This window comes from Taudactylus pleione, unplaced genomic scaffold (genome assembly GCF_031769625.1).
Source record: "Taudactylus pleione unplaced genomic scaffold, aTauple2 ptg000095l, whole genome shotgun sequence".
In the NCBI taxonomy this organism is placed as follows: domain Eukaryota; kingdom Metazoa; phylum Chordata; class Amphibia; order Anura; family Myobatrachidae; genus Taudactylus; species Taudactylus pleione.
The window spans coordinates 14779782-14792151 of NW_028284497.1; the positions used below are offsets into that span (position 1 = coordinate 14779782).

At 43.0% G+C, this 12370-nt stretch overlaps 1 protein-coding gene across 1 annotated transcript in view; it reads left to right on the top strand.

Annotated features, from left to right (window-relative positions):
* LOC148526619 (myosin-7) overlaps positions 1–11131 on the top strand; it is a 39871-nt gene extending 28740 nt beyond the window's left edge. The window contains exons 23-39 of the mRNA XM_088469994.1: positions 75–251; positions 332–477; positions 1223–1313; positions 1503–1892; positions 4844–4970; positions 5492–5610; positions 5787–5983; positions 6082–6265; positions 6377–6542; positions 6778–6902; positions 7227–7535; positions 8438–8641; positions 8923–9048; positions 9546–9821; positions 10198–10293; positions 10620–10754; positions 11027–11131. Of these exons, the coding sequence (XP_088326120.1) occupies positions 75–251; positions 332–477; positions 1223–1313; positions 1503–1892; positions 4844–4970; positions 5492–5610; positions 5787–5983; positions 6082–6265; positions 6377–6542; positions 6778–6902; positions 7227–7535; positions 8438–8641; positions 8923–9048; positions 9546–9821; positions 10198–10293; positions 10620–10754; positions 11027–11047 (2889 nt within the window). The 3' untranslated portion in view covers positions 11048–11131. The remainder of the gene's footprint in view (positions 1–74; positions 252–331; positions 478–1222; positions 1314–1502; positions 1893–4843; positions 4971–5491; positions 5611–5786; positions 5984–6081; positions 6266–6376; positions 6543–6777; positions 6903–7226; positions 7536–8437; positions 8642–8922; positions 9049–9545; positions 9822–10197; positions 10294–10619; positions 10755–11026) is intronic.
* The last annotated feature ends 1239 nt before the right edge of the window (positions 11132–12370 follow it).

Consider the following 12370-nt stretch of genomic DNA (forward strand, 5'->3'; position numbering starts at 1 on the left):
AGTCCTTTTTGTTATCACCCTGGTATCCTGTTATAGACTTTAGCTTACTTTCATATGAACTATTTGTTTGACAGGTGAAGAATCTAACTGAGGAGATGGCTGGGTTAGATGAGATTATTGCCAGGCTAACCAAGGAGAAAAAGGCTCTGCAGGAGGCTCATCAGCAAACATTGGATGACCTCCAGGCTGAAGAAGACAAAGTCAATGTGTTGAGTAAAGCTAAAGCAAAACTTGAGCAGCAGGTTGATGATGTAAGTACAACCTATAGACTGAAAGAAGCAACTATATGTACTTTACTGGTTACGTGACTTCTGATTTATGAACTGCACAGCTGGAAGGGTCTTTGGAGCTAGAGAAGAAAGTACGAATAGACCTGGAAAGAGTAAAGAGGAAACTTGAAGGAGACCTGAAGCTGAACCAAGAAAATTTAATGGACCTTGAAAATGATAAACAGCAGCTGGAAGAAAAGCTGAAAAAGTAAGTAACCCAACATGTTCTAAAATGACCATAGTATGGTTGATGAATAAATCTAGTGCGTGGCGCAAAGAAACAAGATGATATTGAGCTCCTTGTCTCTGAGGGGAAACAATCACACAAAGGACCTCATTCAGAGTCGGTCGTTGCGGCCGCTCGGTCGTAAGGGAAAAGGGGCCGGATATGCAAATGAAGCGCTCGCAAGTTGCGTCGTTAAGATGGGATCGTTAGCTGGACGAGCGAGGGGAGAATGCGGCCGTAAGACTAAAAACACACCCCCTTCTCGTTCGCAATACACGTCATCTCCGAGCATATAAGGATTAATCGAGACCATCAGGAACCATCGGAGCTGGTCGTAGAGCTTAAGGTTAACCATACCCTCTCTTAAGCACTACGATCAAGTCAGTGTAAAAACCTCCCATGTCACATGTGCCATGACACTACTTAGTTAATTATGCACTCCCATAAAACGCTGTTTGCATAGTTAGGCACGCCTGTGTTCGGATCTCCACTCCCCCGTTCACAAGCACCTTCCCCTGTTACCACCCACAAACACCTCATCCTGTCACTCAAACTAACGACCTGGCCAAGTTGAAGGAAAGAGAAATTTCCGATCGCAACAGCTAGTTTGCGCACGCTCATTGCGAAACTTACGCATGCGCTGTTGTGCGAACATCGCTGGGTACGACCGAGCGGCCGTTTACGACCGACTCTGAATGAGGTCCAAATTACATTCTACTTCTTACAGGAAAGATTTTGAAATAAACCAGCTTAATGCAAGGATTGAGGATGAACAGAATGTGGGTATTCAGCTTCAGAAGAAGATGAAAGAACTGCAGGTATCTGTTAAATTGATTCTGATGTGGGGGGGGGGGGGTCAGCAGGGTTTTTTTTCCATAAAATAAACCAGTAAAATGTCCTTTGGCAGTGATACGTTGTAATATACTAGATCATCAAACAATGAGTCTCAAGGTTAAGTTGTTCCACACCACACTCACATTATGCACTATTTAAATCCATTTTGCCAGGCTCGCATTGAAGAGCTCGAGGAGGAGTTGGAAGCAGAGAGAACAGCGCGGGCTAAGGTAGAAAAGCTTCGCTCTGAACTGTCAAGAGAGTTGGAAGAGATCAGTGAGCGACTAGAAGAGGCTGGAGGAGCCACCTCAGTGCAACTGGAGCTCAACAAAAAGAGGGAGGCAGAGTTCCTGAAATTGAGGAGGGATCTAGAGGAGTCCACTCTGCAATCAGAGGCCACAGCAGCCACACTCAGGAAAAAGCATGCAGACTCTGTGGCAGAGCTCAGCGAGCAGATAGACAATCTGCAAAGAGTCAAACAGAAACTGGAGAAGGAGAAGAGTGAACTGAAACTGGAGCTAGATGATGTAGCATCCAACATGGAGCAGGTGGTAAAATCCAAGGTGAGAGAATATCTGAAAAATAATGCTTTTACTTGTTTGAAGTAAACTAGCTAATTAACAGACCAAGAAAGGATTTTGAACACAAAACCTTATATACCATACTACTACACTTAACTTGTGAGCGATCAGAAATTGTGTGATTTATGTGTACCTTGTCATTAAGTTACATCCCCTTGCATTTAAAACTACACATCTATGTAGAGTGCAGGCCATTTGGGCTCCGATGATGAAGTATTGAACTCGCTGCGAGAGATAATTAAGTATCCAACTCGCAGCGGGGAAAACATGACACCGGAGTAATTTATCATTGCTCTGGTGCAGGGACAACTGCTCCAAAAAGCAGCTGTCCCCATGGTTAATATCGAGCTACAGAAGTAGCTGCGTTACTTACCTCCTCCCCATCCTCCCGGCTACGCATGCGTTACCTCGGGTCGTGCATGCGCACAGCCGCCGGGGAGGTAGCGAGGAGGAGATGGAGGGAATTCCTTCCCATAGGAAGGAGTGGGGATCCGAGAACAAGTGCGGTCTGAAAATGGCTATCTATATCTATCTATCTATCTATCCATCCATCCATCCATCCATCTATGGATGTGATATGTGTTACCGCCGGGCGCATGGCCGGGGGTTCAATTCCCGACAGCGGCTACCTGACAGCGCTGGAAATCCCGATCATCCTAAAGGTAAGTATCAACTAACCTAACCCCCCTAACCTTAACCCTCCTTAGGGGTGTCTAACCCTAACCTCCCCCCCTGTGCCTAACCCTAACCCTCCCACCAAGTGCCTAAACCTAAACCCCCCTTCCCCGCTTCCTAAACCTAAGTCCCCCGGAGGGTGCCTAACCCTAACCTCCCCCCGGGGGTGCCTAACCCCAACCCTCCCTCCCCCTAGCCTAACCCTAACCTCCAGGGGGGTTGCCTAACCCTAAGTCCCCCCTGGGAGCCCTAATCCTACCCCTCCCCCCGCGGCTGTCCGCTGCGGCGCCCGGCATCTACTCGATCGGGATGCTGGGCGCCAGTCTCCCGACATCGGGCAAATTACAGGCGTCTACATTTAGACGCCTGTCATTCGTCCCTAGTCAGGATAAAGCATGCTGGAAGCCGGCGGTCGGCATTTAGACCGTCGGGTTCCAGAGTACATCCTCTATCTATCTATCTATCTATCTATCTATCTATCTATCTATCTATCTATCTATCTATCTATCCATCCTTCGGTATGTCTTCCAGCCTCTTGAAATCCAATACAGAGAAAAGATTGTCTTATTTGCTCCACACTTGGCTGTAGAACATGTGATCTGTTCCCATATTACAACTGCCAGAGCCAGTCTTGCCTACAAGATGAGTTTAACTTGCTGACCATTTAAAGCAGCATGACATATTGTACTCATGGAACACAAATCGAGTTCTGTCTAATCTGGAATTTCAGCTATTTTAGTGATCAAACAATATTCCTATAAGATGCTTATAGTTAAGACAACCTTTCTATTGGCTATGACTACAGTAGGCAAATAGGTGAAATTGAGGCCTTCTAAGGTGAAAGACTTAGGGCCTGATTCAGAGCCACTCGCTGTTTGCGAGCGCTCGCTCTGAATCAGGGCGGGGAGTATTTTTTTTTTTCCTGTCCACTCGCTAAGCTGTGGGTGTCCACCCACAGCTAGTGCGAGCGGGCAGGAGATGGTCGCGATTATCGCGACCTTCGGCATTGCGGGGAGACCCTAAGGTAGGGTCTCAGCACTCGCAATGCCGAGTGGACTTCCAGCTCTAACAGAGCCGGAAGTCCACTACTGACATCACGAGTGATGTCAGTAGGGATGCCCACAAACGGCAGGCATTCCTTAGGGAACGCCTCCGTTTGTTCAGCCATCCCCCCTACCCGCCTACAAAACGGGGCGAGCTGTCGATCAACATTTTGCTGCGAGCCCCGGAGCGAGTGAAGTTCTCACTCGCTCCGGGGCTCATGTACACACGTGCGCACTGGGCCACCATTGACCCGTTTGCGAGCGGGTCTGAATCAGGCCCTTATCTTGGACCCATCATTTCTGCCCAAAGTAATCTCAGATCCCAAGACGTGGTGTGCATACTTTGGCTCCAAGTGCAAGACTAAGCATGGCCTGGATGTGAGAAGATTTATTCTTCATTAGTTGCAGTAACTTTTCATACTTTCTTGAAGTATAAATTGAATGTCTTGTCTAATAAGGAATTGACTTTTATACACAGAGGGGCTGATGCAGAGTTGTACACTAGTCAGGTCAGTGAATGGATATTGCATGTTCTCACACTGAGCACACTCCATAGTCACATCTCAGTCACATCTCCACTTGCGGCTGAAGGGGTGTAACTAGGTGGCAATAGGTCATTTGCATATAGGCTACGTTTAGCAAGGAAACGTGGGTACAAGTGCAGGCTCTGCAGAGCTCAGTGTATGTGAAGGTTCATCTGTTCTTAGATGGATCTCTTACACCAAGGATAGGGCTGTGCAAGTACACACTGATAATGATGACAGCTCTGAGGCCAAGGGTATGGGCAGGGACGTTACGGTCACATATATACATACACTCTGCATACGTGTGCCAATATCCACATATTGATCTGTGCGTGCAAAGCTGGCGTAATTATATCTGACTTGCATTGAATTCTGCTACAACCTCAAAGTCCTTTAGTTCCATGTCCCTCCCAAAATAATACATTCTGTCATACATATGTGTGGTGCTAGCATGGAAGTATAAGGAACAATGGAAAGTATTCCTGTCACTAATTGTATATATATTTGGTGTCTTTGTAATTCCTTAGCACATAGATCGGAGGAAGATGCTATAAACTATATACTTGATGTTCTATAAGAGCAGGGCCAATCTATTGGTGGCGCATTGGATGGTACAGTTTTGTGTAAGAGTAATTTCCATATTTTGGGGTCTACTTTTTAAATTTTCCATTATATTACTTTTCTTTGTCAGACTAACTTGGAGAAGTTATGCCGTACTTTAGAGGATCAAGTAAATGAGCATCGTTCTAGGTCTGAGGAGACACAGAGAACTGTCAATGAACTCTCCACTCAGCGTGCAAAACTGCAGACGGAGAATGGTATACCAACTATTCTGTCTATGACAATGCAAATACACCAACCAATCTAACATTTACCACTTTACTACACTCACATTCTTTTTACTGACTTATCAATCGCAATGATACCACTACTGTAGATGGAACATAGTGTATCCTTTGCAAGTATTGTACAGTACCCTCAACAATGATAAAATAAATTGCTCAGTAGGAAACAGCGCTGTTTTAGCCTCGTGCAATAAGGGCAAGCGGTCAGAGTTAGTCCTATAAATGTGTACTGCTTATAGAATGTTGAATGCTAGAGGAATCACTTAACTATTTAAGTGCTGTTGTGACAAGGCCCTAATATAAAGTAGCTGCTGACCTAAAAAAATCACAGTTTGTTCGTTCAAGCCTTACATTCTGTTTATTGGGCCCCAAATAACACCCAACAATGTGATCTGCCAGACACATTGTAGCTTTCTAGTGCAGACAGTGATATACCTACGTACTTAGTGTGTTTATTGGTTAATTATTTTTCTGTTTTGTCATCTTATTCATAGGTGAACTGACCCGTAGGTTAGATGAAAAGGAGTCACTGGTATCACAGTTGACTCGTGGTAAACAGACTTATACCCAGCAAATGGAAGATCTAAAGAGACAGCTGGAGGAGGAATCCAAGGTATGTATAATCCCCAATATGTATATAGTATAGCTGCACCAGCAGCACAGTGCAAACAGTAGGGGGTATAGCTAGGCCTGTCATATATGTCAGATATACTGGCTTCAGTAGCATATCTTGTAGCCTTAAATTAATGTCTATTATATTACTTTACAACCTTCTTGTTTCCTCATTAGGCCAAAAATGCGCTAGCCCATGCTCTGCAGTCTGCTCGTCATGACAGTGACCTTCTGAGGGAGCAGTATGAAGAGGAACAAGAAGCCAAGTCAGAGCTGCAACGATCTCTGTCAAAGGCCAATGCGGAGGTGGCCCAGTGGAGAACAAAATACGAGACGGATGCTATCCAAAGGACGGAGGAGCTAGAGGAGGCCAAGTAAGATTATACAGTTCATACAATTTGGCTGGTAGGCCTGATGTGCCAATTCAAAGTCTATGTATTGGTTTTTATGTACATCATCTTTACCATTACAGGAAGAAGCTGGCGCAAAGGTTGCAGGATGCAGAAGAAGCTGTAGAAGCCGTCAATGCCAAATGTTCATCTTTGGAAAAGACTAAACACCGTCTACAAAATGAAATTGAGGATCTTATGGTGGACCTTGAGAGATCCAATGCTGCTGCTGCTGCCTTGGACAAGAAGCAGAGAAATTTTGATAAAGTAAGAAAGGATGGAGGGTGCTTTATGGTAAAAGGGTAAGGGAGATAACTGTGGCTAGAAAGTATGGGCAGTATGCCCAGGTGCTTATTAACCACTGATCTGTGCACTTAGGTCCTAGCTGAGTGGAAGCAGAAATATGAAGAATCGCAGATGGAGCTGGAGTCCTCTCAGAAAGAGGCGCGTTCCCTCAGCACTGAGCTCTTCAAGTTGAAAAATGCCTATGAGGAGTCTCTGGAGCATTTGGAGACTTTTAAAAGGGAGAATAAGAATCTGCAAGGTAAGAAAATTATGATGTATAGAAGTGTGATACCTTGCTGCTATTTCTGTATTTCTATAAATATTTATATTTCTAATCCTATTACATACCATGAAATGTTCACTCAGTTTTAATGTAAAGACACACACAGGATATGTTTCATATTATGCAGACTATTAATATGAGTGGCACATAGTGCTGAAAGTTTCCTCTAGAAATGGGCTGTTTCAGAAATGTTTATTTTATCCAACGTCAGAGGAAATCTCAGATCTCACAGAACAGCTGGGTGAGAGTGGGAAGAGCATTCATGAGCTGGAGAAGATACGGAAGCAACTGGAGCAGGAGAAGATAGACATACAGTCCGCGCTGGAGGAGGCAGAGGTGAGCCATAATGGTGAATGTTTAGTCACACTAAGTTCAAGAGCAGGGCACGGCTATATGACTGATATTTTACTCCCCTGTACGTACCCTTTGATATGTACAACACTGCAACACTAATATAATCCTTAGATAATATATCATAATCATTATTATAATTACAGTGTTCCTGTCATTTACACACAGGCTTTTTGAATTTGATGGGATATAGAAGATAAAAACAATACTCAGTGTAAAAGTAGACTTAAATATCTTACGCAACTACTTTTGGCTAAGTTCTTCTTGATTTGTGCATGTTAAATGATTTGTTGTCTCTTTAAATCACAGGCTTCCCTCGAGCATGAGGAGGGTAAGATTCTGCGAATCCAGCTGGAACTGCTCCAAGTAAAGTCTGACTTTGAACGCAAGTTGGCTGAGAAAGATGAGGAGCTGGAGCAGACCAAGAGAAACCACCAAAGAGCGGTGGAATCACTGCAGACATCACTGGAGGCCGAAACCAGGAGTCGTAATGAGGCAATGAGGATCAAGAAGAAAATGGAAGGAGATCTGAATGAGTTGGAAATTCAACTTAGCCAGGCTAACCGTGTGGCAATTGAAGCTCAGAAACAACTGAAGAGCGTGCAAGGCTATCTAAAGGTGCGAGGCACTTTGATTTGTATGCTTAATTGCTTTTCATAAAGGAATCTCATGATGGACATGATTCAGAGTTGCACGCTCTCCAGATGGATCCCATGATTTTTAGTGACTGCGCATGTGTCGGAGCCTGCATATGCAAATTTCAGCAACTACAGCACAATTCAGAGTCATATGCATCTCAACCGCATCTTCACTTGTGGCTTAGTGGATGTAACTAGGTGGCAACGGGGTATTCATAGAATTAGTGTGCCGTGGGTGTGTTGACAGAATTGCGAGATACTCAGAGTTGTGCGTATGCAGAGATCCATCTCATTCCAGAGTGATCTCTTGCATCAAGAATAGCACATTTACAAGCCCACACTGACAGTGATGATAGCTACTATCACAAGCAGATGGTAGGGACGTGCAGTTGCATAGATGCGTCCAACTCTGAAGACAGGCGTCTTAATGTGGCCACAGAGGTGGCTTGATTGCATAGAACTCTGTGTATTTACTTTGTGTTCTCTATGTTTATATATTATATGAGGTCTCTCAGTATTTGGAAGGATTGAATGACCATAGATAAATTAAATAATTTAGATGATTTACCCAGTGAATTGAGAAATTGAATATTTGCCATCAGTGGTTGAATTACCACCACTACAGGGGTAAGGCTGTTACTGTGCCAGAAGGGAGGTGGGCGCAGAAATGCCAGTCCACCCTCCAAGAGGCCCATGAACTGCTCTTCTGTGCATGGATGTCAGCCAGGATGTGCAGTGAAGCCTCAACTATCCCAATTTTGCTATAGGGTCTGCAATACTGTCTTGTGTCTCTCGCTGTCATAATACAAAACATGCCATCATCATGCTTATGAACCTTTTAGATGTTGCATGTGAATCATTTTTCTATCTTTGTAATTACAGGATACTCAAATTCAGTTGGATGATGCTTTGAGAGCCAGCGAGGACTTGAAGGAGAATATTGCAATTGTGGAGAGGAGAAACACCTTGCTTCAAGCTGAGCTGGAGGAACTACGCTCACTGTTGGAACAGACAGAGAGAGCACGAAAGCTTGCAGAGCAAGAGCTGATAGAGACCAGCGAGAGAGTCCAACTCCTCCACTCTCAGGTCGGGTGTCTAACAATGTATTAAGAATCTCATCTAGTACATTATTGCAGTGCCCTTGATCTCAATTTCAGTTCTTAAAATGGTATTTCCTATAACTTTCCCTTCTGGACTATATATAGTTGTCCGGCTGGTTCTATAAATGGATTGTTCCATTGCGTTTTGTCTTCCTAACAATAGTTTGACCCATGCATCTTCCGACATTTCGAAAATGAACGGTTTCTAATTTCATTCCTTCAATGAGAGTTTCACATGCCTAATGGTGTACATAATGCCTCCCACAGAACACCAGTCTGATCAGTCAGAAGAAAAAGATGGAATCTGACCTCTCCCAGCTACAAACAGAGGTGGAGGAGGCAGTCCAGGAATGTCGTAATGCAGAGGAGAAGGCAAAGAAAGCAATAACAGATGTATGTTCAGTTGAACAATCTTCACTTATATGTAAATTGTAGATAGGTCCCTTAGGATTTCCAGTAATAGAGTTTGCCACAAACTCCAAGTAAACCTATTAAGAATTTTGATCATTATTGAGTTTAACACAGGTCTGTTCAAAGATTAAAACATGAGTTATAACAGAAAGAATAGATTGACTTATTGGTCCTAATGTTTCATCCATACTTTATTTCCTTTGTTTCCCGAGAATTTGCATTTGGCAAGCCCTGTATGTCGGTATAGATAAATATATGATAGACAGAAAATGTGCATACATGTAAACCATAGTTTCGATAAGCACCTTACCTTAGTTGTTTCTGCTGGGAAAATATGTACAGTAAGTGTCTGTGTCTCTCTCTCTCTTTATATATATATATATATATAAATATATATATATATATATACACATACACACACACACAGAATATATATATATATATATATATATACATTCCTACAAGTACCTCTGTGACAGGCTGCCATGATGGCTGAGGAGCTGAAGAAAGAGCAGGACACAAGTGCCCATTTGGAGAGGATGAAGAAGAACATGGAGCAAACCATCAAGGACCTTCAGCAGCGTCTGGATGAAGCTGAGCAGATTGCCATGAAAGGAGGCAAGAAGCAGCTGCAGAAGCTGGAGGCTCGAGTCCGGGAACTGGACAATGAGCTGGAGGTCGAGCAGAAGCGCAATGCGGAGTCTGTGAAGGGGATGAGGAAATATGAGAGGCGCGTTAAAGAGCTCACTTACCAGGTATGGGGCTCAACTGGAGGAGACCGTAAACAAGGAGCACCACATAACTGATGTTGGAAATAGTATTAAAAAGTCAGATATAAAATTATGTAATAGAAAATACAGCTAATAATGGTTGTAATAAAGATAGATAGATAAAACACTATTATTAATGTACAATAATTTTGGAAATGTGTTTAGATATCATAGAAATATTCCCGAGTGATCTCAGAAACTAAGCAGCTGAATGTTTTTGTGACGTGTATGGAGGGATAATTTGCCCTTATATCCTACATTGTTTGCAACCCTCTTTATTTATCATGTTTTCTACAGAACTTTTTTTTAGACTCCCCTATCATTCACCACTTCACCCACTCTCATTCTCTGTCACCTGCAGACAGAAGAGGACAGAAAGAACATGACTCATCTTCAGGACCTGGTTGATAAATTGCAGCTTAAAGTGAAGGCTTATAAGAGACAGGCAGAAGAGGCTGTAAGTGACTTTCCAGCTCTAGCCAGATTCTTTTAGTCCACGGATGTGTTTAAAGTGGAACGGAGTATTACATTGACCTAGAAACTCTGAAATCAGAAATAATGTCCAAACATTCTAGGAAATACTAAGAAAGTGTTTGCAATTCTACCTATGACTTTTAGGTGATGCAGGCCTCTACTATATTTAAATATACCATATACAGTACATATTAGTATGTAGGCTATGAATTTATAAATAATGGAGGAGAGCCCATTAACATTGGAATTCCGGCAATTGTCCCGTAATATCTGACTTACCCCTACTCTCTCCCTCATTTCCATCTGTAGGAGGAACAAGCCAACTCAAACTTGTCCAAGTTCCGGAAGGTTCAGCATGAGCTGGACGAGGCAGAGGAACGAGCAGATATTGCGGAGTCTCAGGTCAATAAGCTGAGAGTCAAGAGCAGAGATGTTGGAGGCAAGGTGAGTGTTCTCTAGAGACAGTGCTGGAATGTAGAGGTGGGAAGATGAATAGAGGATACGTGTCATAAAAAGAAACCAAAAACCAAACTCGGAGATCTTAAAAGAAGCCTTACACAAAATCTGGAACTTGCTACTCATTTATTATTAGTATAGAGAGAAAAATAGATGATAAACAACAGAGTATGGCAGTGACATTGGGGAAGAACAATGTGAGGATGATCATGTGTTTAATGGTAAACATACTAATTTACATTTCTTTTATTTCTTTACAGAAAACTCTAAATGAGGAATAAACCCAGCACTGTGATCCATATCTGCATGATGCAGTGTCCAAGACTCTTTGTATCATGACATGTCCCTCCTTGTAGAATAAACAATTCAAACTGCCTTCTGTCTCTGTTTATATGTAATATGCGTAAAACCTTTACAATGACCTTTACCTGATTCCACATGCTCACAATTAGCTATATCCGATCCTTTGTTATGTGATATATACAGATGAAGCTGGAGGAACTTCACTTTCTAATCCAGAATTACACATGAGACGGAAATCTATAAGTTCTAGGAGCTTGCAGGGATTTGATGGGTAACAAAGTGCAGGGAACTAATACAAATATCTATTTTTATAGCTGTTATTGGTAATATAATAGTTTGTATTTACCTTCTCTACAAATCTACTAGGTGTTATTTATAGAAAATACACTGATATCAATTTTTATGTTGCGTCATTAGTTACCATGCACATAGGTCCATCCCCAATACTCATCTGGGTAATACAGGAGTATTATACCTTAATTTGAGTTGAAACACACATTTTCCACACACAGGCCAATCCTGTAGGTCTGAGCACCAAGCAACAGGATCACTGGCCAATCTGTTTACACACTTTGGTGGCAAATATAGACCAGGTCCAGCCGTTCATATATATATATACTAGCTTGCAGGTCAGTCTTCTGTTCCTGGCTATTGTTCCACGACCTACTGTAAGGCTGGCAAGAAATGACAGGTGACAGACCTTTGACTGGCTGCCTCAGTCATTGTGCAACCCCAAATCTTAAGCAGCTCTTCCCTATTTAAAAACAGATTACAGACACAAACTTCACCATAACCTGCTCCTTACAGTGGAAGTTTGTGGAAGTAAATTATGTTTCGATCAAAAGAGCAGCAGTGAAAGGGACATCCCATCAAATTTTGCAACAGGGCAAAGCTGTCCCAAATAGCAAGACGGGACTTATGCCTCAAATCAGAACTGTCTCACCCAGGTTGGGATATTTTTGAATTATGTGAAAGTGGTAGTGACATGTTTATTGTAACACCTTGTAACCAAATGACCTGAAGAGCATAGGGAAGCATATTTATAAAGCAGACCCGTAACTAGACTTTTTGGTGCCCTGTGCCAGAAAGAGCATTGGCGCCCCCCTCATTTTTCAAAGGGACATAATGCACCAAAAAAAGGGTCATGGCTTCATGGGGAAGGGGCCAGGGAAGAGATAGGGGAGGCCAGGAGATGCTGGGGATGAAATAAGAGGAAGCTACAAGCAAGAATGATAATAAACAGAAATTTGACAGGCCCAAACAGCGCCCCCTGACCTGTGGTGCCCTGTGCGATGGCACCG